Source organism: Cucurbitaria berberidis, assembly GCF_010015615.1.
Source record: "Cucurbitaria berberidis CBS 394.84 unplaced genomic scaffold K460scaffold_2, whole genome shotgun sequence".
In the NCBI taxonomy this organism is placed as follows: domain Eukaryota; kingdom Fungi; phylum Ascomycota; class Dothideomycetes; order Pleosporales; family Cucurbitariaceae; genus Cucurbitaria; species Cucurbitaria berberidis.
The window spans coordinates 220,498-244,354 of NW_024468936.1; the positions used below are offsets into that span (position 1 = coordinate 220,498).

Sequence of the window (23,857 nt, forward strand, 5' to 3'; positions counted from 1 at the left end):
CAACTCTGCGGGTACATTCTGCCGTCTGACACTTCTCCTCGGGAGAGGATTTTCTCAAGAAACAACCTCGGAACCAGCCGCCTTTAAGACAATCGACAATTAACCCGTGATCCTATAGGGCTAAGTGGAGGGGCTCAGACAGCAGCCAAGTCGGCTACAAGGCAGCATCCTAGATATGCACATGTGCGTAAGCCGCATGATATAGTTAGTGAATCCTCCTGCGTGGTATCTAGATGAGAAGCAGGGCTGGTAAGAGGCAGCGGAGCCAAGAATAGCAAGGATATGGACATGCATGTCTCTAAACTACCTAACCGAAGTAGGTATAGCTTCCTAAAACGACTGCACTCATCATTTGTTCCACACAGCAATTTTTCACATATAAGCATAGACTGTACTACTTAGAAAAGGCATCTTCCTTTGTTAACACTGACAATGAAATGATACCCAAAATTACTCTATAAGCAGATCACTAATAAGAACTGGGCGTGAAAGTGAAGAACCGCCGGCTTTCCATTTAAGGGAAATGGTACTACACAGTAAGTTTCCAGTTTAAGCATCGTAAGGCGTCCAAAATGCAGGGGACGCCTATTGGCACCATACGCATTGACCTTTAACCTCTAGGCGAACACGAGGGGTCTTCCAGAGTTGTAAAACTCCGCTAATACGTACAAGATCTAGCTTAATCCTGGCGATAATATAGAAAGAACCCAGCCAGGTCTTGAAAGACATTTGTCCGAAGGTAAGCATGTCCAGCACTAATCGACTGCGTGCCTCGTGCGAACGCTGCAGGGGCCAGAAGCTACGATGCCTCCCGTCATTTGACCCTGAGCCGACCGCACCTTGTCAACGATGTGTGAAGGCGAAGGTCGCAGAATCCTGTGTCTTCCGTACTCGATCCCGAACGCAACGGCCCACAACCGCAAAAGCGTCGCCTGACGGAGTACTCCAGGGAAAGGACCTGAATATGGAGCTGACGATCCCCGGGACGAATCTTTTTGCTCTCTGCTCCCCTTTCTCCTCCAGCTCAGGCGCGGAGACCTCGGACGCTGATCCATCTTTCCTATCAGCATCGATTCAGGACGCATCGCATGTCTTCAGCCTGGACGAGTGCAGACCACAGAGCAGCCAATCAGTGTCCACGGGGATCGTGCCAGACACTTGGGAAGATTGTTCTCAAGAAGCGGTTTTCCAACAGTACCCCTGGAATGAGTCATTATTCATGGATGGCATCGATCCCCCAGCGCCTAGACACACCCTTACGATCAACCCGCATTCCACTCATACTCCCGACGGCAGTACGCGGACAGAAGCACGAGAAACGTCTTCTTCACCTCCAAGTACGTGGGCGGTGGATATGCTCCCCGGGGATCGCGGTGTACGGCTCGACGATATTCTGGCCAAAGAGCGCTCGGATCCCCTGGTAGATCTCACCAACCTCCTTGCTGAGATGTCTCCCTACGAGCAGCAACTGTCCAGGCTATCAGATGAAGCGATCTCTGATTATCCAATCGGAGATGCTCTGTTCTTCTCCCATTCATTTCGCACAATCCTCTCACCCAGCAATAAATCGCGGCAGGGAAGCACTATCTCCGCGCTAGGGACGCCAACGGTGTTACTTGTCCTCTCTTGCTTCATGACGCTAAACCGGATCTACTCGGTTATTTTCAGACACCTGGCAGAGTCACTTTCGCGAGGTCCCACTACTACGCATAAATCATTGAATGGATCTGCAGAGTTTCGCTCGTATCGTGGTCTGCGCCTAAATCAACTACACCAGGTTTCCCTGTGTTCCCAAGGGGAACTTGTAAAGAACGCTGTTTCCATGCTTCTCGAATCACTGGGAAGTGCCGAAGATTTGCTGGACCTCCCACCGGACGTGAGGGTCACAAATATTCAGCGAACAAACTCGCAGAGAAATCAAAGCTCATCTCTGTGCAGGCTCAGTGGAGAAGGGAGATCTCTGTCTGCGCAAGAATCTTCGCCAATGATAAAAAGCGGTGTTTTGGATGAGACAGTTGGGTTACAGACGAAGGAACTTCGTAAGGAAGTCAAGCAAGTCATAGAAATTCTTAGAAAAAGAGTATAGCTTTAGATGCGAATAATTCCGCGCAGCCCATGTAACATTAAAAATTAGAGTTTCCAACCTCTAACAATACAAAAGTTTAACCGTATTACGTATTTACTTTCAATTCCGTGATGGAGGCTCTATAGCAGCAATTATATTTATAGATAATTACATTCCCAGAGTCAAAAGAAGCATAGCAACTAGAAAGTCTACGATACCTTGCAATCTGATGAAGTGTCGAGCACGGGAAACTTACTCCCTATCACGCATTGAAACAAATGGGCAGATGACCATAAGCCGCCACTGCCTAAGTGGTGACATCTCATCCGTACAGCAAAGTTGACCGCTCTTGATCATCCGTGGCGTTCATAACATTACATTGGGACGTAGCAATGTACAAGGGGGGACCATGGGCTGGCGTAAAGTGCGCGGCCGAACCCTCGACTGTTTTCTATACAATGGTGGTCTGTGTAGCGTGAGCCGCTCTTATTTTCTCATTAACTTTATAACTTAGTTGCGTTAGCTGCGGCAGCCTTATGCACAACTGCTGGGTTTATAGCCCGTTCACCCGCCTCTTCTCGGCGTTAATAAGGGCGATGCTATAGGTCTATCTACAGTTTCCGTCTTGGCGCTATCAGCATTGTCTTCAACATCGAGCGAAGGAGCGTCAGCCTTGTGCTCGACCAACCGTTTCAGCCAGCGCACTTGCCTCTTCCCGGCGTCCCCGACGGTGATGCTACGGGTCTATCCACACTTCCCGTCTTGGCGCTATCGGAGTCTGCTCCGCACATCAAGCTAAGTAGCGCTGGCTGCGGCATCCTTAGTACCTGCCTTTTCCTGGCTTCCCCGAAGACGATGCCTACGGGTCGATCCACAGTTCCCGTCTTGGCGCGCCTACAAGATAGACATCATTATTATCAGTATCATCAACATTCTCTTCTACTAATATCTCTGCACCATCATCGTTGCTCCAGGCGCCTGTCATCCTCTTACATATCTGCACGTCACGCGTATCACCATTCGGAGAGAGCAATAGGCGGTGACAAGGCAGCAATTACTAACCATGGTAGGTATGACGACGTTTCATGCGGTGCTACGCAGTCGAACAAGGAGTTGTACGCAGAGTAAGCATTTAGACTGAAGATCGGTATGCGGGCGTGACATGGCGTTCTCTAGGCTTCTTCACTGGAATCGGTCCGAGTTCTTTATGCTCGAGACATTGCACTAGATGCATTTGTCCAGAGCCTCCATACGCCCCGTCGCATGTAAGCAACCGTAGGACTGCATCGTGAGGAATAATTGGCGCAACTTCAGCAACAAAGCGACTTAGCGTTTGAAGACCCTGTATTCCATAGGCACGCCATTTCGCTCCTTTCTAGCGTGAACTCTGACCGGAATTATTGCCAAGCTCGGTCGTTTGCAGATAGGTCTGACGTGAGGCGTGTAGGTCCAACTTAAACCGCGTAGCGATTGTTGCCAAGCCCGACAGGGCGTGCAAGACAACCAGATCACGCACGAATGACCGCCAAGCTCGGTAGGGCGTACCACCCATACAAAGGAACTATCTGAAAACTAGATACCGGTCAGTCTTCATCTGCTCAACTTGAATTAGGTATCTACTACAGCGAGCTTCAAGATGACTGCGAGCACATCTGCGACAGACGTCGAAAAATTACAGCCTCAAGACGTGTCTACTCTATCCGAATCCAAAGAGCAATCGGTCAAGCCGCTCCCAAATATTATCGATCTTTATCCTGGTCTGCCACCGGTCGATAGAGGAAGGGCTGCATGGCTGTATCTAGCCGCCGCCTTCGTTGTTGAGGTCTTAACCATCGGTAAGTTCCACCTGAACATTCTTAGTCAATAGCTTCTCATACTCATGAAAACATGCAGGATTCAGTTTCTCATTCGGCCGTTTTCAAGACTTCTACAGCACCAATGAGCCGTTTGCGGGTTCCTCAAATATCGCAGTCATTGGCGTCCTGAACCAGGGCCTCATCTTCATCTGTTTGCCGGTCACCGTTCATCTTGCCAGGCGGAAGCCTGAGTGGGCTCGATGGTTTGCAACTGGAGGACTTCTGGGTGCTTTTGTATCCAACATCGCGAGCTCCTTCTGCACGACCATAACACAGCTCATTGGAACACAAGGTGTCCTACTAGGAGTTTGTGGGAGCTTTGCCTTCTGTCCGCTCCTTGTGTTTGCTGACCAGTGGTTCGACAAACGCAAGGGCTTGGCCTTTGGGATCATTGGGAGCGGAGCTGGTCTAGGGGGCCTGTTTCTTCCTCTCATCTTCAACGCGCTCCTTTACAATGTTGGATTCCGAACCACCATGCGCATCTGGGCGGGCATACTCTTCGTCATCGGCATTCCGTTAGCGTACTTTGTGAGGCCTAGACTGCCGCCGTCTGCCACTGAGAAGAAGCCGTTCTGGAACCTGCGAGCTGTCCGTTCACGCTTCTTCATCCTCAATTCGATTGCGAACCTCTTCCAGGGCGCAGGCTACTATCTCCCTGGTATCTACCTGCCCACCTTCACCCGCGAAGTCTTTGGCGCATCCACCTGGTTAGCGACTCTATCGCTTATGCTGTTGAATCTCAGCGCGATGATGGGCCTTATCATCATGGGCCACTTCACGGACCGGTGGAATTCTCGAACTTGTATCTTCATCTCTGCCTTTGGCGCAACCATTGCTGTCTTCCTCTTTTGGGGCTTGGCAGTCCACCTTTCCGTCTTGTACCTCTTTTGTATCTTCTTCGGTCTGTTCTCTGGCTGCTTCCCAGCTGTGTGGCCAGCAGTCATGAGAGAAACTGCTAGGAGAGGTGAAGAAAGAGGATTCGGCTATGTCGATACCTTGATGTGTTACTCTCTACTCTGTGTTGGTAGAGGTATTGGGAACATCATCTCCGGTCCTCTAAGTGAGGCGCTCATTGACGGGATGCCATGGAAAGGAGAGGCTATTGGGGGCTATGGAAGCGGGTTTGGCGCACTCATCGTCTTCTCTGGTCTGACGTCCCTGGTGAGCGGGATGAACACCTTGTGGTATCACTTGTTGTGAGGATCTGGGAGTACTTTTCTTGGAGTCAAAACAAAAGTTATGTCAAACTGGAAAGCAATTGTAAATAGATAGACTTTGATACGAGAAAGCCCCGACTCCAGAGGTCCTCTAAAATTTGTCAACAATTCTGATATGCCAATCAATCAATCAATTCTACATACCAGAATTCTTTGGGATGACCCCTCAATGTCTTTCCTGCAAGCCTTCTATGAATCTTGCATGGTCCTACACTTGGAGGTTAGGGTCTCAATTGCATCTCTTCCTCCTCCCCAAGCACACAACCGCCCTTCAGACCCTCCATCCCACCTTCTCACCCTCCATATCCAAGCCCTCCCTCGCCCTCCTCAGCGCCTGATCCTCATACACAACCTTGACCTCCCACATCTTTCCCGGACACATCGCCATCAACAGTCCCCCGCCCTTACCGCCTGCCCCCCACGTCTCAGTGCGCGTCACACCCGCCACGCCATCAACCAACTGCAGCATGATGTGCCTCGCAGCCGTTTGTGCCGCCCCACGGTCCACAAAACTGCCAACCAAGCGCGTCATAGCCGCATACCCAGATGGCGTCCCAGCCACTGCTGCGGAAGTGTAAGACGAGGGAGTGGTCAGAGGCCCAGCTGCGATAACCGTGTATATAGCGGCAGGGAGCACATTCTTCACTTCCTCGTTCCTCTCTCTCAAGACTTCGAGCACTGTATATACGCCCCTCTGCCCCTCGACAACGAAGCGCTCAAACCCATCTTGTTCGAATTGCGCATTTTTCTCCACTTCCCCCCAGATGTCTTCCTCCATTTCCTGGAGCGAGGCCAACTTGTCGATTGCGGAGGGGGAATTGGAGACTATGTCCTGTATTTGAGGGAGCAGGTGAGCGAATTTCTTCACCGGGCCTTGCAGGAGGTATGAGTCTGTGTGTGGCGCGATCGTGGCGAGGTAGAAGATTGTGTCTGGAGTGCAGGGAGGGGGCGTGAAGGCGTCTTTGGGCTTGAGATAGGTAGTGAGAGGTCCTGCGTTTACTTTGCCCGTGGGCGACAACGCGAGCTCTTCGAAGTGGATTCGCTCGCCCATTGTGGGGGCTGGAGATCGTCGGTGAGTTGAGAGGTGGTCGATAGCGTGTGGTTTGGATGTGCTTGAGGATACTCAGGTCGGTTGGTGGAGCGGTTATAGACGTGGGAAGGGGGAGTTTAAGTATACGGAGGGCACTGCAGCCTAGGAGCGTTTGCACGGTGACGTCGGGCTCGATTTCGCTCTCTTCGAAGTGAATGTCGGGTTGACGCGAATGCCCCCACGCTACTAGTTCATCCGTTAGTTTACCGTTGCACATGGAGTAAAGGCCTCCTGAAGGCTCGATAACATGTGACGCTGTTATATCTGAGTGGTTGCACGACCCGGCAGACCGAAGGATTGGCGAAGCGTAGTCAGGAGAAGGGTACTGGAGGACTTCAGCGTCTTTTATACAAATGTACATTGGTATCTCTGAAGGCCACATCAAATCCCACTTCCTGCGATATACATTCATGCTTTTATCCTCCTATAGAACGCCAAAGCACCACGCGAAAGCACCACGTTCCTGAGTCACCGTGCACTATCACGCGTTTAGTGCGTCTTCGCCCGCCTAGCTTTTCCTGGCCGTTTGCTAGCACCGCCGGTAGCCTTGCCCTTCATCCTCTTGGCTGAGTAGCCTCTGCCATCAGCGCTAGACTGCGCATCGTTGCTCTTTGCGTGCCGTTTCTTGCCACCAAAGCCATACTTTTCGTCCTTCTTCGAGCGCTTGTTGTTGAAGGCCTTGCCGTCAGCGCCACGTCCGCGGTCAGAGGGCTTAGAGTCATCGTTGTTGACGGCGACGTCGAAGATATCTTCCTCGTTGGTGGCGGTGATGTCTGCGCCCTGTCGCTCTGAAAATCGGTTAGCAAGCATTACCCAAATATGAGACACGGGATACATACTCCTCTTCAACGTGTTGATCTTCTCAATGGTGTCCTTCTTCTCCTTCGCGCGCTCCTGCAGCTTCGCAACCTGGACCTGCTTTCCAAATTTCTTCAAGTCTCTCTGCTTCCTCGCCTCTGCGGCGGCCTTCTTTCCTGCCGCCGTATCAATCAACTTCTGTTTGATCTTGCCCATGTGCTCATCGCTCTTCACCATCTCCGCGAAATAATCTGCCGGTCGCGAGAACGACACGCCCTCCTTCTTTAACCTGCCTCGTGCATCCTTGACCGCGGATAGACATTGCTTGTAGAACGCGAGCTCGCGGCTGAGGTCGTCTTCGACGTCTTCGATTTCAACGAGCTCATGGGAGGTGACGGACTGGTATTCTGAGAAGGCGAGCTTGGAGTAGGGGAGTTGTATGCGGTGTAGCGCGGCAGTAAGGGCGGCGGTGTTGTTGATGGTTAAGCGCTGGTGGGGAATTATGTCGCCCTTGTCTTGTGAGGCTACTGACTCGAGGTCTGAGAGCGGGATGTCGTCCTCGTCTTCTCCCTCGCCGTCCTCTGCATCCTCGTCTTCGTCGTCATCACCACTGATATCGCTTTCGCTATCCTCGAGGTGCGAAAGGTTTAGCACAGGCCTCTCCGGCGCGTCGTCATCGTCATCGCTGTCACCCTCGCCCTCACTTCCGTCCGTCTCCCACTCTGGGTCTACGGCCGGCGCAGGTTTGATCGGACTGTTCTTCTTCGACTTCTTCGTCTTGCCGTTGAGCTTCACCTCTACCTCGTCCAAGGGAACTGGGACGCCTCCGTCCTCTTCAGCGTCACTTCCAGCTGTCTGCGAGTTCTCTGCCTGTCGATTCTCTTTCCGTTTCCTGGCCTCTTTCTCCTTCTTGCGCTGCTTCTCAAGCTTGATGTTTCGGCCTTTTTCGCTGTCCAGCGCAGTCTTGAGCTTGGTTTTAGCCATATTTGCTTGATTCGGAAAACAAAAATCAGGGCAAAGGTGTTGCTGTAATGCAAAGGATAGGACGTCGGAGCTACCCAAAAATTATCGCGAAGGTCGAAATCTTGGCCGAGAAAACATTTAGCGTCGACGCTAGTGGCTGACCGCCCGCGAAATGGGCAACAAGCCGCGGCCCACCAACACGTGCATGCTAGGTATCTTAGCATTCACTTTCGAACACCGCGTACCTTGGTACTGTACAGAGACGCGGTAGATCTGTCAAGCCCCCCTCAGCTCTGACACTTTGGAACATCGACCGTCTCGCAACCTGCCAAACATGGCGACTCCGCAGCAATCTGCAGATCGCGCATCGAGCGACACCAACGTACGCTTCCTCGATGCTTTCTTCAAGCACCACTAAAGCAATAACAGTCTCTGCATTCAAACAATGCTGACAGCTCGGGAGAGCTTGCAGCCGTTGTTGACGACTTGCTCAACCAATTGAACACCAAGTTCTCAACTATCAGCGGCGATCTGCTCGCCAAGAGTGAGTATGAAGTTTGCTGCCTGGAAGTGGGGTGCTAATGATTATAGTGGACGATATGTCACGGCGGTTGGATAATCTTGAAGCGGCGATGCAAACTGGAGACGGCACCAAAGGCTCGGGGTCAGAGAAGTAAAGAGCAGTCACGAGATGTCTACCTACTTGAGGAATCATGCAGAGGACTTGTCGTTTACGTTTTATATCTACCTCTGAAACTCACATAGTTAATGCGGCGCGTCATAGGCGATTTCCAGCGATTTTCAGTACTGGCGTTCATGATGTTATTGTTATAGAAGGCATTGAAAGCTGTGGGGAATGACTAGAATTGATCATAACGCTAACGCCGACCGTGTCATTTTCATGAATTTACATGAGCTACCCGCAAGTGCCATGCTTTTCATCCTAATAGCCATAGTATACCAAGTAATAGTCGTAATGGCATCCTCCTCTAATTGCTGTTTCAGTCCCGGGAAGTCGAGTTGCCTACAACTCGGTCTTCTCCTCGATGCCCAAGAACTTCCTGAGGATGTTACTCCTGCTGGCCAGATCATCTAGCTTTTCTTGTGCCAAGTTGCCCTTGCTAATCAGTCCCTGTAGGCGCTTGAGCTCTTTCTCCGCATATCCCTTGTTCGCGCCAATCTTCTGGAACACCTTGACGTAGTACTGAGCGTACTTGTCCTGCAATCCCGCAGCGATTTTCTGGGCCTCCTCCACGCCATCTCCATATGCACCCTGGAACTTCTCGATGACGGTGTTGAAGGCTTCGATGGTGCCACCAGTGGCGTCGAGACCGCCGCCAACGGCGCGGTGTGTACCAGCATTCGTGTTCAAAAATTCAACAAAGTCCTTCTCATCGCGGGCGCCCTTGTAAGGAAGGGGCTCAGAAGAACCTTTCTTGAAGTACTTGATGGTGGGGTAAGATGAAACGCCTTGCTCTTGAGCTAGGGCTTTGGAGTTCTCGGCTTCGGCATCGACTTTGGCGATGAGGACTGAGGGCTCGGTGGCGAAGTCGTTGGCGAGGGCTTCCCAGATGGGGGCGAGAGTCTTGCAGTCTACGTATAATTAGCAATCCAAGTTATTCCACGATTGGGATGCGGGGGGAACACACGTCCACACCACGGCGCGGTAAACGCAACAAGTACATCCTGATCCTTTCCAACCTTCTCCTTGAAGCTCGAATCGGTCAAATACACTACTTGACTCGGCAACTTGCCCTTGACCTTCGGCTTTAAGCTCGTCTTCTCAGTGATGAACTTGGTCAAGCTCTCTAGGTCCCGTCCTCCATTATAATCAACCGGCTTATCACTCTTGCCATCGAACCACTTCAACGTTGGGAAGCCTGAGACTCCATATCTCTGGCCCAATGACTTGTGGTTATCCGCATCGACCTTCGCGACTGAGACCTTGTCTGAAGCGTGTTGGAAGACGGTGGCAAGCTCTTCCCAGACGGGTGCAAGGTTCTTGCAGTGGCCACACCAGGGGGCGAAGAATTCTACGAGGGCGGGCTTGCCAGACTTGAGGACTACATCGTCGAAGTTGGCGGGCTCGAGGTCGAGGACGGAGGAAGCGGACGTAAGGGCGGGAAGTAGCGCTACTGCTGCGGGTATTAAGCGGCTGAACAGCATATTGGTGATGTTTTGGAGCGTTCAAAAACGAATGAAGCCTCTGGTAAGAATTTTAGAGAAATAGAGGGTTGGAGGATGAGCTTCGACACGGCGGCGAACAGACTTAGCGCTAGTCGTGAACGTGTCCACAACAGACCAATGACGTAGCGCTCAGGATTGTTGCTTCCATCAGCGCAAAATTAGCATTACTGCAGGACCAATAAAGGACGAAAATGTTGATCACAAATCGAAGTAACATGTAAGAGTAACATCAATGAATGTGGCAGAACGCGTATTTGAAAAAGACATGAATTCAGGGTATCGAAATCCCGTTAACTCCATCAATCCGCGCCATAAACGAGCAATACACAACCCGACATCTCTAATGCAGCGACATCTTCCATTCATTCCCTCCAGTCATCCCATAACCCCCACTAACAGTCTTCTCATCCCAATCCTGCTTCTTCTCGTCCGCTACCTTGGGCTCATCAGCCTGCTTTGGCTTCGCAGGTAGCGTAGTCTGTGCGCTTTTCAGCGCCTCCGAAGCCTTCTCCACGGCAGCCTTCAGCTTCCTCGGATCTGCGCCTCTAATCTCCTCAACCTTCTTTCCATCCTTAAAGACTAGGAAGGTTGGCATGGCAGTAACGCCATGCTGTGCGGCGATTTCTCTTTGCTCATCCACGTTGACTTTTACGAACGCGAATTTCCCAGCAGCAGAGTACGAGGTGGAGAGTTGGTCGTATATTGGCGCGATTTGTTTGCATGGTGGACACCATGTCGCGTAGAAGTCTGCGATGAGATATGTGTGGGCGTTGAGGAGGGTGCGAAAGTGCAGCGGGGCAGAGATTTCTGTCGGCATGATTGTAGCTGATTTGTCGATCGATCGTGGGAACAACTGCGTGTCTTCTAGTGATCTTAGGATAGGATATGCTCCGTATAAATTTGAGGTTGCGTTGGAAGGCTAGCGTTTGCAGCTGTGATACGGCGGGGAGGCTGTGCGTTCGGGTGAGTAGGTGATGCCGTTCAGAATTCCAATGGCGGCCAATGTGTATGGCGAGAGCGTAATCTTATATCTTGCTTCCATCTGGTGCCATATTGTGGAATCTACCCATGATGCCTCAGCGCGAGGCTCGGAATGATCTCGCCAGCCTGCATTTGTAATCTGTGGCGTGGTCACGTGGGAGCGCGCTTGCTACATGCGGTGGTCGGTGATAGGAGGCCAAAGGTATGCTTCAGTACTCAGCAAGCCGCGGGGCCCGCATGTGTTCTACATCTTAAAGTCCGTCGAGCGTTCGGAACAAAGAGATGAGGAGAGTTTCGGACGGAGCCGGCGATCTTGATTTGGAATTCATTAAGCAACTCGTATTCATGCTCTCATACTGAACACCTGCAAATGCAACTGAGTCCTAGACGCCTCGCTATGCATGTACCCATTGTGTCAACTCGTACTGCCTTCCTGTGAAATCTTAACGCCTGTTGACCGCTAAGATCCACCACCCCTTGAAAGCAGCTCCTCTCTCTCCAGCACCTCAGGCTTAAACTTGATCAAGAACACCGTCTTCCCAGGCCACATGCCCTTGTCATCCTTCCCCTCGTCCTGCTCCCCAACATTATGCGCAGTAACCCCCTCGGTCGGAAACCCTGCACCATCACATGTGCCTTCAATGACGCCTGCCACAAACGCGGCACAATTCAAACTGCTCAGCTCCTTCGGTAAGCTTATATACTGATTGACCATGGGCTCGTTGTCGAACAGCATGTACTGGCCGGGGTCGGAGCCCGAGCGTTCCAGGGCGTCAGCGGGCCGCCCGAACAGGTGCCGGTAGAGGGTTTGCGCGATCCATTGTAGGAGCGGGAGGATGCGCGTGGGGCGGATGCTGGCGAGGGGGTTGGAGGAGCGCGAGAGGAGAAGGTCGAGGAGGCGGAGACCGATAGGGTAGCCTTGGGTGTTCAGTCTGTGTAGCTTCGTTAGCACTATTTTACCACTCCATATTTGCAGAACTGCGCATTGTATAGCTAAGCGCCAATTGCTGCGAAGAATGGCATACCTCTGCTCCAAATCTCCCACATCCTTTGCTCCCTTTTGCGCATACGCAATCATCTCGATGAACAAGTACGCAAATGCCGCTCTACTGAGCTCCGCATTCTTACTCCGGTTCAAGTTTCTATCGTATATGGTCTTCTTGTTCGATGGATACCGCAGGCCGGGACCTTGACTTGAGTTCCCGCTCATCGTTATGCGCTGCCCTCGTGCTACCTGGAGTTGCGATTGTTGCGCTTGCGATTGCGGCCGAATTGTAGACGTGGATGAAGCCGTAGATGTCGTGTTCTGGGAATTTACAGACGACGAGAGGGATGACTGGCGCGTCGGATAGTAGGAAGAGGAGTGTAGGGGCAGAATGTTCGACATGGTTGGGGCTCTACGGCCTCGTCTGGTGGGTCCTCGGTGCGTGCGTCGGAGTTGATGGCCGCCAAGAAAAGGGACGACATGTCATGCATCACGACGCCGCCAAATGACAGACTGTTGACGCGTGCCTCTCTTACTTCTTCGGACATTTCCATGAATATATGGTTACAATCGGACCTAAACAATTTCACCAGACTCACTGAACCTGAGCGGCTCCAGTATGGGGCTGTCTGAAGCTTCCAGCGTGCTCTTTTGATCACGCAAGATGCGACACTCTAGATCTGATTGAATATCAGATCATCCCAAGGAAGACGCGTCATTAGAAGGAAATTCATTGCACCGTTCAGTTCGAGTTTTTTCACTATCTATCTAGGAGCAACTCAGATACGTTTCGTCCACCGTTGAGATGCTCTCAATGCGCGGTACATTGTATATCGTCATTATTGAAGGTGGGTCTCCCCGCAATGTCATTTCCCATGAAACAGCAGAAGGAGAGGTATGATCTTCTCAACAGTAGGCGTTGTAGCTCTCTTGTGCTCCACGAGCAAACTTCTTTAAGCCTCCCATAGAGCACTGTCCGGTACTCGCTACTCCTGTCGAAAGGAGTACAGCATCACCCACCGCCCACCTGCGACCGATAATGGTTGCCTTTTGTTGCTCCTTTGGGGGTGGCCTTCGAGCTTCTGTAACATCCCAGTCGTTCGATTCTGAATTACCCCGCTCATAATCAGACCCGTCTTGTTCCTCTTCCGATTGTCCGCAGTATTCGTCTTCGTAAGCTCCGGCTTCTTTTTCATTTTCTTCAGCTGCCTCTTCACATTCTCCAGGCTCAGCCCGGTAGTCCTTCATGCGATGCTCATTGTCCCAATCTCCCCAGTCAGAGTCCTCCTCTTCTTCGATGACGGCCCCCTTCTCTTCGTCATACCAATCGCGAAACTCGGCATTCTGACGATCCTGCCAATCCATCCACCCTGACTCGCGGTGGACGTGTTCGAAATCCTCCTTGCGAATTAGCAGGGTGATAGGGACAACGAATATGCCGAACTTTGCGTTGGTTGCGTGGTCCCGCATATGTGCCTTGCCAGACACCTCTGTACGCAGGAAACAGCGCAGGCTTTCCGAGGTCTCTCGCTCTGTCTTCCACGCTTCGAGCCAGGGCTGTTTGGTTGCCCTCTCAACCATCACTGTCCTCATGCATGTCTCTTCAGTAACCTCCACAGTTTTAAGTAAACGCCTAACCTCCTCTTCCAGGGATGCAATGGTCAATTTTGACGTGTGTGTAGCATTCATCAATGATTCCCAATACTTTACTTTCAGCTGTCTCTCCCTACTCAGTGCTGCTTCCACCTTCTCGATACGCGCATTCAGGCAGTCATTCTTCTTTTCAAGTGCAAGACTCGCTTGCTCCGTGGTGTATGCGGTTTTGCCCGTCTCGACGACCCTAGACAACAAGCGGTCCTTCTTCTGCTCTAGTTCCTCCAGTCTGTGTACATACCCCTCCAAATGTTTCTTCTGGGCTGCAAGACTCTCGTTGTGACGCAATGTAAGCTCGATGATGTGTCCTTCTTGGATCTCAGCATTGGCTTTCCATTCGTCTCGCTCTTGTGTCAAGGTCGTAATGGTCGCTTCTAGCTTGTCCCTCGTTGTGGCTTCTTGAATATTCGACTGTGCTGCCCGAGCTTCGCTGGCAACTTCATTGAGCTTAGTAAGATACTCCTTCTGAATGTCATTCAGCCGGTCCTGGAACTCGTCGCTTAGACGCGCCAAAGCGGCGTCAATGTCGATACTCATCTACTTCTGATCAGTACAAGCTCGTCCATTTCAGCCCTAACTTAGTGTACCTTGACCGTAGGGACGAGGTCGTTGTTGCTATTGTCGTCATCCAGATGTGAAAGCGGGGACAGACGAGGTGTTTGCTACTCATCGGACGTTGGTGAAGTGAAGCCGCACGAGACCTAAACATCATACCTTCGCGTTCCTTCCACTTTTGGCGGATGACGCGACGCACGGGCTTCCGTTACCTACAGTTGTCGCTCCTTAATTTTGTTTCTCTTTTTCATCTTATATCGGTCTAATTCTGTCAAAGACGTTGGTGCGTATAAGAAGTCTAACCATGGCTCTTGAATAAACCAGCCAATCTCCCAGTCTGTAGGGCTCATTGAAGCGTTGGTTACCATTCGAACTCACCCGAGACCTCTCATACCGCTTGATCATATATACCTTACTCAAATGAATCCCAGCCTCGCTACAGCGATATACATCCATTGGGCAGCTCATAGAGAACACTTAAGGCGGCCGCTTCTCTCACCTGACGCCCTATCAACATCAGTACCTCCGAACACTCAATCAGGACCCCGAGATGTTGCGTAGTTCAGCTTCTTTAGGTGCAAGATATGAAGGGACGGCACCTTCCAAGGGGATCAAGATGACCAGTGTCAAGAGCGAGGTAGTGGGATGAGAGTCCACAGGAGCTGAGAGAAAAGCTGAGATGGAGGCTAACCGTTTATTAGTGTCAGCTGAAGGTGACGATAAAGAGGATTGGGGTCACTACCTAACTATTAACATGGGTGCTGCGAGAGACAGGCTAGAATGTGAAGAAGTAGAAAATTGCAAGGTTAAAATCCGAGATCCAACGCCACCACCCAGTACAATTTTGAGGGGTATCTTGCGCATAAGGGGCACACACTACACCCACACAACCTAGCTCCTATTTGTATTGCCCTTCTCTCATTTCCACAGCCCACGACCTGTCATTCCTCTCCTTAACCCTCAGTGTGCTCAGAATTTTCGCTGGCCAAAGCCTCGATCGCTGAAGGGCGCGGTCGTTTTCCCTTGTCAGCCTTCGGTACTTCGACAACGCGGAGAACCTTCCCGGCAGCCGCCTCAGCAAAGCTCTTCAAAGTAGGTGCAGCTGGGGCACCGAGAGCGGGGAAAGGCCCGGCGCTAACACGACTCATTCGGGCTGCGAATATTCCAGACTGAGCAGTTGATGGCAGAACCTCCTTGGAGACTAAAGGGCGGCCTTTCTTAGTTGAAGACCCCAGGCCTACATCCAGAGAGTTGGACTTGACCTTTGCACCGGTAGGGGGGGCTGACTTCCGTGTAGGCTTGACCTCCTGGAGCTGGCGCTCAATGTCTTGAATCTTGGAATCAAGCGCATCCTTCTCCGCATGCGTCTTGGATAAGTCGGAGATTACGGTATCTAATGTATTCTGCCAGACTCCGATCAAGCCACTCAGATGTTCGTGCTCGTTCTGATACCTACTCGTTGGTGTAGAAGTGATAGCAAGTGCAGCTGGCGGATGGACCATGGCCTGTGAGGTGTTGCGTGTGTTCTGCGCCGATGCGCGTTCGGCGAGCAGGTTGTCCCGCTCTTCTGTCAATCGTACAACGTCTCCTCGAAGATCGGATATTTCCATCTGAAGTTCTGCGTTGTGTTTTGTGAGCTGGTCGTAGCCCTCTTTGACTACGTCGGCCTCAAATTTTAGGTGCGTGTACTTGGTTTCCAATCCTGCCTTTGCCACGCTCGAGCGTTCCATCTCCCGTTCTAAATCAGCGATCTTTGGTTGGAGCTCTTCAATCTTCAGGGTCAACTTATCACGCTGCTTCACTGCGACATGTGCCTCAGCGAGCCGCTCCGATAGCCTCGTTTTCTCGTCGCCCACTCGAGCATCGACCAACTTCTGCACGTTGTCATAGTATCCTTTGTCTAGATCGCGTTTCTGGGTCTCGATTTTTTCTAAAGCCTTCTTATTCCCGATCTCTATCTCGAGGACATGGGATTGGAGGGCTTTCATCTCTTTCTTCAAGCCATCACCACTTGCAGCCATAGCCATTTCTGTAGAAAGCAGGTTGCTGATCCGGGCATTCTTCTCAAGCAGCATTGATCTCAATTTCATCGTTTCCTCGAGGTTGACACAGCTGCTCTTCCATAAGGTTTTCAACGCTAGAAACAAATCAACAGCAATCGCGCCTCGGCGATGCTGGAGATCAATTTCCTCCTTCTGTAACTGTTCGCCTATTCCTGCGAACTTTCGTCGGAGTTTGGAAAGTTTTCGATTTGTCTCTGTCTGAGCTTCGTTGACGTATTCCATATCAATACTCAAATTCACACCCTCTTGCTCAAGGCGGTCGATTTCGTTTCCCATGGTAAGCTTCAAGGTCTTAGTCTTCAGCGTGCTTTGAGCGACCCTGATGAGCTCATCAGCCGCAGAACCGACCAAGGAATGAAAAGCCTTCAGTTCTTCTTCAAGCTTCTGCGTGGCTGGCTGGCCTAAGTTGATAGTATCCTGTACATAAACAAGAAAACCATCAAAGCCACTTGTTTCATGACTACTCTTCAAAGCGTTGCGGGTAGACTTGGCAATGGGGCCTGCTGCTATTGCCTCGGCGCAACATGGAAACTCGGGGACGAATATTGGCAGAGTGAAAGTTGTGGAGTCTGACGGAGGACTTCGTTCCGCAGCCGGCACTTGACAAGTCGAAGGATGTTTGGCAAGAGGACGAGTCGCCGTAAAAGATCTGGTAGCTGAGGTATGCTTCGCCTGAATTCCACGAGAAGCGACTGGGTCTTCGGTGTAACGGTTTTGGGCTGAAGCACGCGGTAATTCCGCCGACGTGTCTGCAGTTGAGCGCCCCTTAGCAGCCTTCTTATTGAGCTTGTTTGGTTTTCTTGCTCCAGCAGCACTGAATGTGTGAGCATCTCCTGGGATTGTTCTAAAATCTACAGTTGTATCTTCAAAATCAGTATGATCTGTGAGCAGTCTTGGACGCAATGTAGGTGGTTCCGGGTGGGTCTTGATCGAAGCTATCTTTTTCACAGTGAGTGACTGTATACTGTCCGTGAATTTGAGTGAGAATGCTCGTAGCACTGGGGATAGCTCAGTTTCATGACCCACTTCCTGACAGTTCATCAACATGCGCCATTTGTTGACGAGTTGATTTACGCTTGTTTGTACATCGGCGTGTGAATGATTTTGTACACTCTCGAGAGCAGTCAGGATGCAGGTCGCCTTGAGCACTTCTTCATTTATCGGCATCTGATCGAGCACATTGAGAATCCATACAGCACCTCGAGGCAAACTTCCAGTGATATCCCTGCCAAGCTCGATTGCTCGCCGAAGTATATGTAGAAATCCAAACATAACAGCTTCTGGAGGATTGAAAATGGCGGTTTCTAGGAGGAGCATCAGTTGGGGTAAGATTGGTTCTGCTTTAATCACATCCAATCGAGGTAACGCCCGACAAATTTGGTCTCGGAAATCATTGATATCGACTATCTTGGTTGGCCTTGGTGAGTGGGATTCCGCGGTCTTCGAAAGATTGGAGTCTTCTGAGTATGGAGAGACATCTGGATTGTCAGTGACAACGTTGCCGTTGGAATATTCAGTAGCCTCATCGCTCGCAAGTTGGCCGTTTATCAAGTCGCGCCACTTCTCAAGTACCACAGCGGCTTTCGTCCTTACACCCCCGGCTGGGTGATAAAGTGCGTTCTCCATTACGGACAAAGCCTTCGTCATCTTGAGCACCCCTAGGTTCACTAGCATATCGTCGAACAGGTCAAGTAAAAACATGACTATGTCGTGATCTTGAATATCATCCTCTGGGCTTCGAAGCTTTCGCGCGAAGTAAATGAGAAAAGTAGTCATCACACTCTCCATCGAATCTAATTTTATGGAGTCGGAGAGTTCGTTCAGTTCAGATAGGACTGTGGATTTGCCCTGGGAAGTGGCCCGGGCAATTTGGCCCTGCAGCAACTGCTTAACTTTGTTTATATATTCCCTGTCGCCCATTTCCGTATAGGCCGTGCCTGTATTGTCGATGGGTCCGCCCCAGTCATCATACTCTTGTACAATGGAGCTAGTGTTGTATTTTTCAACATGATCTGAATTTTCTTGATCATCCTGAAGAGCGCCGGGTGGATTCTCGTTAGAATTATCTTCACTCATCGCGGAGTTGGTGTGTCCGCTCATGGGGAACAGATATGCGCGTATATCGGGGAGTGTCGAGCTCGATACTATAGTAGAGGAGAGGTCAATACCCATAGTGTGACAGTCGATAGACTGTTAGGACTTACAGATATCCTATACACAATAGCGACTTGATCGTTGAGGCTGAACCGTGTATTGTTGAGCGCGCTTTCCTGGTGGTAGTGGTGGTAGGAAAGTGGAGGAGAACGTATTTGATGTTCATATGATGTTCCGGTGTAGCTCTGACGTGGGCGTTGCTATGGGAGCATGCCAAAGCTCTACAGCGCCTGTAATAACGCGGGTTCCAACGCCCTGTAGACCTGGGGCTAAATTAGGTTATCGTTGTTTTCGTATGATGAGGTGAGAGATTTGCTGTGTATACACGGTGAGCCATTTGATGGGCCGAGCTTCATGCAGGGTGCCGCCAAAGCAAACAAGCGCTTTCACCTTGGCAAAGTGACACCCACTCAATCATTCTGCCTCTATCATGCAAAATTCAAGTCCCAATCACAACGAAGTCTTCCGATTGCAAAAGATGTCGCACAAATCAAAGACTTCAATCGGTGACGCAGACTCGCGTCTTCGCGCTACTGCCGCAACCTTCATGCCGCAGAACGCGAGGGTCGTCTTCACAAACACATTTCGAGAAGATGTGATCTCGAGCCACACATCTTCTGAGAACAACCAAGAGCATCCCCATTCGTCAAATGAAAATACTTTAGCAGACACGGTCAGCGACGACCACAATCCGCTCGTCATCCCGCCCAGCGAAGCCCACGATGGCGAGACCAAAGGGCAGTGCGCATTGTGCGCCACCCTTGGCCGCTCACTCGGATGTTGCGAGCAGAATCCGTCGTCCAACTGTCCCCACTGCATGGATATCAGCCGGGTTTTTGCTCAGGAGAACGAGAAACACAAAATGGAGATCGACACCCTACGTCAGAAGGTAACACAACTCGAAGGAGAGACCCCAGAGGAAAAGTACGAGAGGCTCTGCGCTGAGAAGAACGCAAAAATCGAACATCTTAAGGAAGAGGTGCACAAAGTGAAGAAGGAAGACGAAGACTTGAAGTCTGAGATGAAAGAACGAGAGAAGAAACTGAAGAAACTGGAGGCGGAGTTGAAAAAGTTGCTGCCAGCACCGGCGTTCACTATCAAGGAGGCGAAGAAGGGGAAGAAGAAGTAGCGCGAGTTCGTATTTCCCACTGAGGAAGATTTGCTTGTATACCTTCAGACATTGGTTATGATCTGATATATCTCCAGCCTCTGAGGTCTTCAAGATCAAGCGATATCGTTGTTCTGGTACATCTCAGTGATACTGAAAGAAGTCGACCGTCGGATACCCATCTGCTTGAGGTCTCCGGGTGAGTCAAGTTTTGACTTGAACTCAAGTGCAAGTGAAAGGGGCGCTTAAGATTTTCGATCAGCCTCACAGGCCTTCCATCAACTCGGTGGTGATTAGATTGTACAGCTCAATGCGTCCTCGCCCATGCTCGATACCAGTCCAGACATTCCGCATTTGCGACGCTGGCGCTCGTTTTGACATTCATACCACATAATATTTGCTTGACTGCTCCTTCTATCCTGTGTACTGTTAGTTTGAAGGCCACCTTGCCGAAATAGTACAACTCACTTCTTTCCATTCGTAGTGACTGGAATCTCAGGGCACTCATCTATCACGCTTGGTACATGCCGTGCACTGAGCGCCGTCTTGATCGTCACCTTGATCTTATCAACGAGCTCAGATGTGAATTTATGGCCATTTTCCATCTTCAAGAAAAGAATGACTGTTTCATCTGTGTCCGTTTCTTGTCTTCGGCCAATACACAACGCGTCAGCGACATCCTCTGGGAAGTGCTCGAGGACCACATTGTAGATCTCCGCAGACCCAAAGCGAACACCAGCAGGCTTGAGGATGCCATCACTGCGCCCAAGCATCCACAGCCCACCAGTCTCTGGGTTGAAGCGCACAAAATCGCCATGATGCCATATGGGTTGGTTCTTTGCATTCACAAACTTGTCGAAGTAAGACTTTTGGTATTTTGTCTCGCCCTGTAAGCCCCAGAATGCTACTGGCTGACATATAAACGGTTTTGTACACACCAGATCACCGGGCTCACCCGTGGACGAGATGTCGGTACCCGTGTAGTCGTAAGCTGCGATGGCCATGCCGAGACCAGGTCCCTGAATCTCGCCTTCATAGACAGGAAGAAGGGGATTTGAGGCACCGAAAAGAGAAATTATATCGGTGCCACCTGTAATGCTGGCGAGGTTGATTCTTGATGGAAAGACGGAGTAGACGTAGGAGAAGGTTGACGGAGCGAGCGGTGAGCCCGTGGAGTAAATCGCTTCTAGCCCATCCAGTTTCAGTCCCGCAGCTTTAGGGTCGACAGACTTTTGCTCTAGTATGGAGAGATACTTTGCGGAAGTGCCGAAATGGGTTACACCGAACTCTTCAATTAGACGATGCATAGCAAGATCGTCTGGAACTGATGTTGAGGGATCGGTCTTATCGATGTAGCGGAAGGGCGAACCGTCGTAGAGCACTAGAGTTGCGCCCGAGGCCAGGCCTGATACGAGCCAATGCCACATCATCCAGGAGCACGTAGTGAAGTAGAAAAGTCTTGAGCGGGGCGTGATTGAGGAGTGAATGATATGTTCCTTCTTGTGCTGAAGCAAGGTGCCAATGGCGCCGTGGACGATGCATTTTGGTGCGCCAGTGGTCCCGCTCGAGTAGAGGATATAGACTGGATGATCTGGCTCAAGTTGCTTGAAGATAAGCTCGGATCCCGGGCTCAAAGACGTAAAAGTAGCATAGTGGAAAGCCTTCCCGGAGGGTACTGTCAAGGAATTGACATCAAACTCTACTGAAGCTACAGTAGGCAAGACTACAACTGCTTGTAGGGATGGGAGTTCACTAGCGATGTCATTGACCTTGGGCAAAACGGGATGACTTCGGCCGTTGTAGTACGCTGCATTGTCCGCGAAAAGGATTATGGGCTCAATCTGTCGCAGACGTTCCAGTACCGCATGTACACCAGTATCTGGACTGACAGCAGTCCATATTCCTCCCAACGAAGTAGCCGCCAACATGGCTACCAGTGCGTTTGTATGGTTGGCGACATATCCTGCGACTCGATCGCCCTCTTTGAACCCCAACGCTATCATTCCTGTCTGGCACAGCCTGACTCTTTCCCGCAGCTCTCTCCATGTCACTGTTTCGCGTGTGGTTTCGGTTACGGCGATGACGGCGGGAGAATCGGCATCGACTTGTTGAGTAGGGAAGAGTAGGTTCTCCGCAAAGTTCAATGTTGCTCCAGGGAAGAAGGCGGGACGAGGGAACATGGGCGCATCAGCGTCGACAGCCTACGCCTCGTCAGCACACATCATCGAGTGCCTGGAGCGGTACTATTGACCGACAATGGAACCCCTTGGTGCCTGATGCCGACAAAGTCCCAAGTTCTTAGCCAGAAGTCGTCAATATTATCGATACTCCATTTGTGCAAGTCTTGGTAGGTCGAGAGCTGCTGTCCATAAGTCTGGTTTATCAATTGGAGGAACTGGTACATCGGCGTAGACTGTGGAGAGGAATGTCTCCAAAGGAGCTTGGAGCTCGTCGACGCGTCATTGATCCCATTCATGTCGTCTAGCGTGAACAATCCGCGTTTATTCACAATGCGCAAAAGAGCAGATGAGGTTCTACAGGCTGGAACAGTCGTGTTGTTGAGTTACGACGGCTATCGCAGGCGTCAACTGTTTTTTTGGCATCCCTGTAATGATCGCTTCCTCGGTTCGATCCACGCGGGCTCTTCCGCCCCTCGAAAACGGCTCGGGTCCCCGCTCCGACGACATATCGTTGAAAGTCATCGTTCGAACGACGAAAGGTGTATCCAAACTTGTTCTTGTTCACACTTCGGCCATGACAGCCTTCGCTTGTCGTGATAGTCGGCAACAGACGCTGACTCAGTCTGCAATAACGAGGAGACGATGAAACTTCTACAGCGAAACAGACTTTACCCTTCTCGTCAAGGTCTCTTCCCGAGCTGTTTAGGTAAAGGATTGTCGATCGTTTTCTCCATCTCGTCAACCCCTTTGCTTCCTCGCCGTGCTGTAGCAGGGTACGTTGGGACTGGGACCGGTGGATGGAATAGGATACAGTCACGAGCACCAACTTGGACGAGTTCAGAATTCCACGTCAAATGATTTGACCCTTGGAAAGAACGTAATCTAAATCCGTAGGACCCTGCTGCGCTTGCGACACAGATCGGTGTGGCGCCCTTGCAAGGTTGCCCACATGGCGACAGGGTTTTACCGCCTCCGACGCCTTGCCATAGTGCCACGACCGTTCAACGAACGCGCTCGGGGGGACATAGACGGCTTGGCTGACAGATAGAAGGACGCCAGGGGCTGTAGAGCCCCTAACATGCATCCAGCACGGCCGTTGCCCTTTTGCCTTTTGCCTGCTTGCGGACCATGCCTTTCATCACCATCGCTCATCCGCCCCCATCGAATTCATCTCGCTCGCACGGTCTAAAGGACATTTCCAAGCGACGCAGGCTTAACCTTGCACGGACAAGGGGAGCTCTGCGCCGTTTCATCCCGCCAACGGTGTTGGTGGTGCCGCGACAGTTGGTGGTCGCCTACGACCATCCCCGCTCCATCACCAAATTCGTAAAGACACGGGCCTTGCACAAACCGGTTTCTGAGTTCTCGTGCCCCGGCCTGGTTCCCCTGGTCTCCGCTCTGTAGCCGTCTCATCATTGATGGTCTTATCATCTCCAACATGGCTCTACGACTGAGCCATCATGTTTCAGGTACTGGTTCGTGCTGGTCTACATGTACGCGCCTCAACGATTGAAGTCAAAGCTCTATTGGCTAGCTCTACGACTCCGAGTGCACTGTTGCCCGGCCATTTCGCCAATATGGACCCAGACTAACGAGTCTCTGAGTAAGTCAGTGCTCAGACATTGACGACTTGTCGAGGCGTTGAGATACTCAAAGACGTACTGGGCTTCAGTGAGCCTGCGCGATTCGCATGATCAGCTTGCAAAAGGGGGTCCGATCGACAGTCGGATGAAGCGGTGTACAGATATGAGAATATCAACTAGGACATGTGGGCCCGAACCCCAGCAGGCACCTACTCCAGGTTTCCAGTAGTATGGAAGCTGACACCCTCGCTTCTGTGTAGCATGCTTCCTAGCGCGTGCGTCTTCTCATCTGATAATGGTTCATTTCAAACTAGAGTAAATCCTGACATCGAGTACCGAATCGGTATTAGAGTCTCGAACTTGTGTTTCGACCTTGTGTAACAATAAACAAGCCTGAAAATCGGCGAACGGTATTCCAA

General features: G+C 51.1%; 12 protein-coding genes across 12 annotated transcripts; 4 read left to right on the forward strand and 8 right to left on the reverse strand.

Annotated features, from left to right (window-relative positions):
* Nucleotides 1-745: 745 nt before the first annotated feature.
* On the forward strand, nucleotides 746-2,010 carry K460DRAFT_425545 (uncharacterized protein; the record flags this gene model as incomplete). The annotated part of the gene is made up of 2 exons (XM_040938233.1): nucleotides 746-1,876; nucleotides 1,939-2,010. The coding sequence occupies 2 exons, from the start codon at nucleotides 746-748 to the stop codon at nucleotides 2,008-2,010; spliced, it is 1,203 nt and encodes a 400-aa protein (XP_040789500.1).
* A 1,691-nt stretch (nucleotides 2,011-3,701) lies between these two features.
* K460DRAFT_352134 (MFS general substrate transporter) lies at nucleotides 3,702-5,121 on the forward strand (the record flags this gene model as incomplete). The annotated part of the gene is made up of 2 exons (XM_040931621.1): nucleotides 3,702-3,900; nucleotides 3,959-5,121. 2 exons carry the CDS (start codon nucleotides 3,702-3,704, stop codon nucleotides 5,119-5,121), a joined length of 1,362 nt encoding a protein of 453 aa, XP_040789501.1.
* Nucleotides 5,122-5,409: 288 nt separating this feature from the next.
* Nucleotides 5,410-6,189, reverse strand: K460DRAFT_352135 (uncharacterized protein; the record flags this gene model as incomplete). The annotated part of the gene is made up of 1 exon (XM_040931622.1): nucleotides 5,410-6,189. One exon carries the CDS (start codon nucleotides 6,187-6,189, stop codon nucleotides 5,410-5,412), a length of 780 nt encoding a protein of 259 aa, XP_040789502.1.
* Nucleotides 6,190-6,717: 528 nt separating this feature from the next.
* Nucleotides 6,718-8,010, reverse strand: K460DRAFT_276995 (Ebp2-domain-containing protein; the record flags this gene model as incomplete). The annotated part of the gene is made up of 2 exons (XM_040928157.1): nucleotides 6,718-7,016; nucleotides 7,068-8,010. The coding sequence occupies 2 exons, from the start codon at nucleotides 8,008-8,010 to the stop codon at nucleotides 6,718-6,720; spliced, it is 1,242 nt and encodes a 413-aa protein (XP_040789503.1).
* A 313-nt stretch (nucleotides 8,011-8,323) lies between these two features.
* On the forward strand, nucleotides 8,324-8,666 carry K460DRAFT_374116 (uncharacterized protein; the record flags this gene model as incomplete). Its single annotated transcript, XM_040934642.1, has 3 exons — nucleotides 8,324-8,371; nucleotides 8,419-8,533; nucleotides 8,581-8,666. 3 exons carry the CDS (start codon nucleotides 8,324-8,326, stop codon nucleotides 8,664-8,666), a joined length of 249 nt encoding a protein of 82 aa, XP_040789504.1.
* A 347-nt stretch (nucleotides 8,667-9,013) lies between these two features.
* K460DRAFT_278290 (disulfide isomerase) lies at nucleotides 9,014-10,155 on the reverse strand (the record flags this gene model as incomplete). Its single annotated transcript, XM_040928240.1, has 2 exons — nucleotides 9,014-9,582; nucleotides 9,639-10,155. The coding sequence occupies 2 exons, from the start codon at nucleotides 10,153-10,155 to the stop codon at nucleotides 9,014-9,016; spliced, it is 1,086 nt and encodes a 361-aa protein (XP_040789505.1).
* Nucleotides 10,156-10,254: 99 nt separating this feature from the next.
* Nucleotides 10,255-11,131, reverse strand: K460DRAFT_50612 (thioredoxin-domain-containing protein). The gene has a single exon (XM_040938470.1). It carries the CDS (start codon nucleotides 10,991-10,993, stop codon nucleotides 10,517-10,519), a length of 477 nt encoding a protein of 158 aa, XP_040789506.1. The 5' UTR covers nucleotides 10,994-11,131; the 3' UTR covers nucleotides 10,255-10,516.
* A 486-nt stretch (nucleotides 11,132-11,617) lies between these two features.
* On the reverse strand, nucleotides 11,618-12,367 carry K460DRAFT_276085 (trafficking protein particle complex subunit 5; the record flags this gene model as incomplete). Its single annotated transcript, XM_040928088.1, has 2 exons — nucleotides 11,618-12,089; nucleotides 12,183-12,367. 2 exons carry the CDS (start codon nucleotides 12,365-12,367, stop codon nucleotides 11,618-11,620), a joined length of 657 nt encoding a protein of 218 aa, XP_040789507.1.
* Nucleotides 12,368-13,048: 681 nt separating this feature from the next.
* On the reverse strand, nucleotides 13,049-14,718 carry K460DRAFT_392412 (uncharacterized protein; the record flags this gene model as incomplete). Its single annotated transcript, XM_040935887.1, has 3 exons — nucleotides 13,049-14,332; nucleotides 14,383-14,410; nucleotides 14,567-14,718. The coding sequence occupies 3 exons, from the start codon at nucleotides 14,716-14,718 to the stop codon at nucleotides 13,049-13,051; spliced, it is 1,464 nt and encodes a 487-aa protein (XP_040789508.1).
* Nucleotides 14,719-15,081: 363 nt separating this feature from the next.
* On the reverse strand, nucleotides 15,082-18,837 carry K460DRAFT_413762 (uncharacterized protein). The gene is made up of 2 exons (XM_040937625.1): nucleotides 18,618-18,837; nucleotides 15,082-18,557 (listed from the first exon to the last, which is right to left on the reverse strand). The coding sequence occupies exon 2, from the start codon at nucleotides 18,511-18,513 to the stop codon at nucleotides 15,304-15,306; it is 3,210 nt and encodes a 1,069-aa protein (XP_040789509.1). The 5' UTR covers nucleotides 18,514-18,557; nucleotides 18,618-18,837; the 3' UTR covers nucleotides 15,082-15,303.
* Nucleotides 18,838-19,045: 208 nt separating this feature from the next.
* Nucleotides 19,046-19,696, forward strand: K460DRAFT_402312 (uncharacterized protein; the record flags this gene model as incomplete). The annotated part of the gene is made up of 1 exon (XM_040936516.1): nucleotides 19,046-19,696. The coding sequence occupies one exon, from the start codon at nucleotides 19,046-19,048 to the stop codon at nucleotides 19,694-19,696; it is 651 nt and encodes a 216-aa protein (XP_040789510.1).
* Nucleotides 19,697-19,839: 143 nt separating this feature from the next.
* K460DRAFT_50669 (acetoacetate-CoA ligase) lies at nucleotides 19,840-22,324 on the reverse strand. Its single transcript, XM_040938471.1, has 3 exons — nucleotides 21,927-22,324; nucleotides 20,144-21,876; nucleotides 19,840-20,094 (listed from the first exon to the last, which is right to left on the reverse strand). Exons 1-3 carry the CDS (start codon nucleotides 22,149-22,151, stop codon nucleotides 19,983-19,985), a joined length of 2,070 nt encoding a protein of 689 aa, XP_040789511.1. The 5' UTR covers nucleotides 22,152-22,324; the 3' UTR covers nucleotides 19,840-19,982.
* Between the last annotated feature and the right edge of the window lie 1,533 nt (nucleotides 22,325-23,857).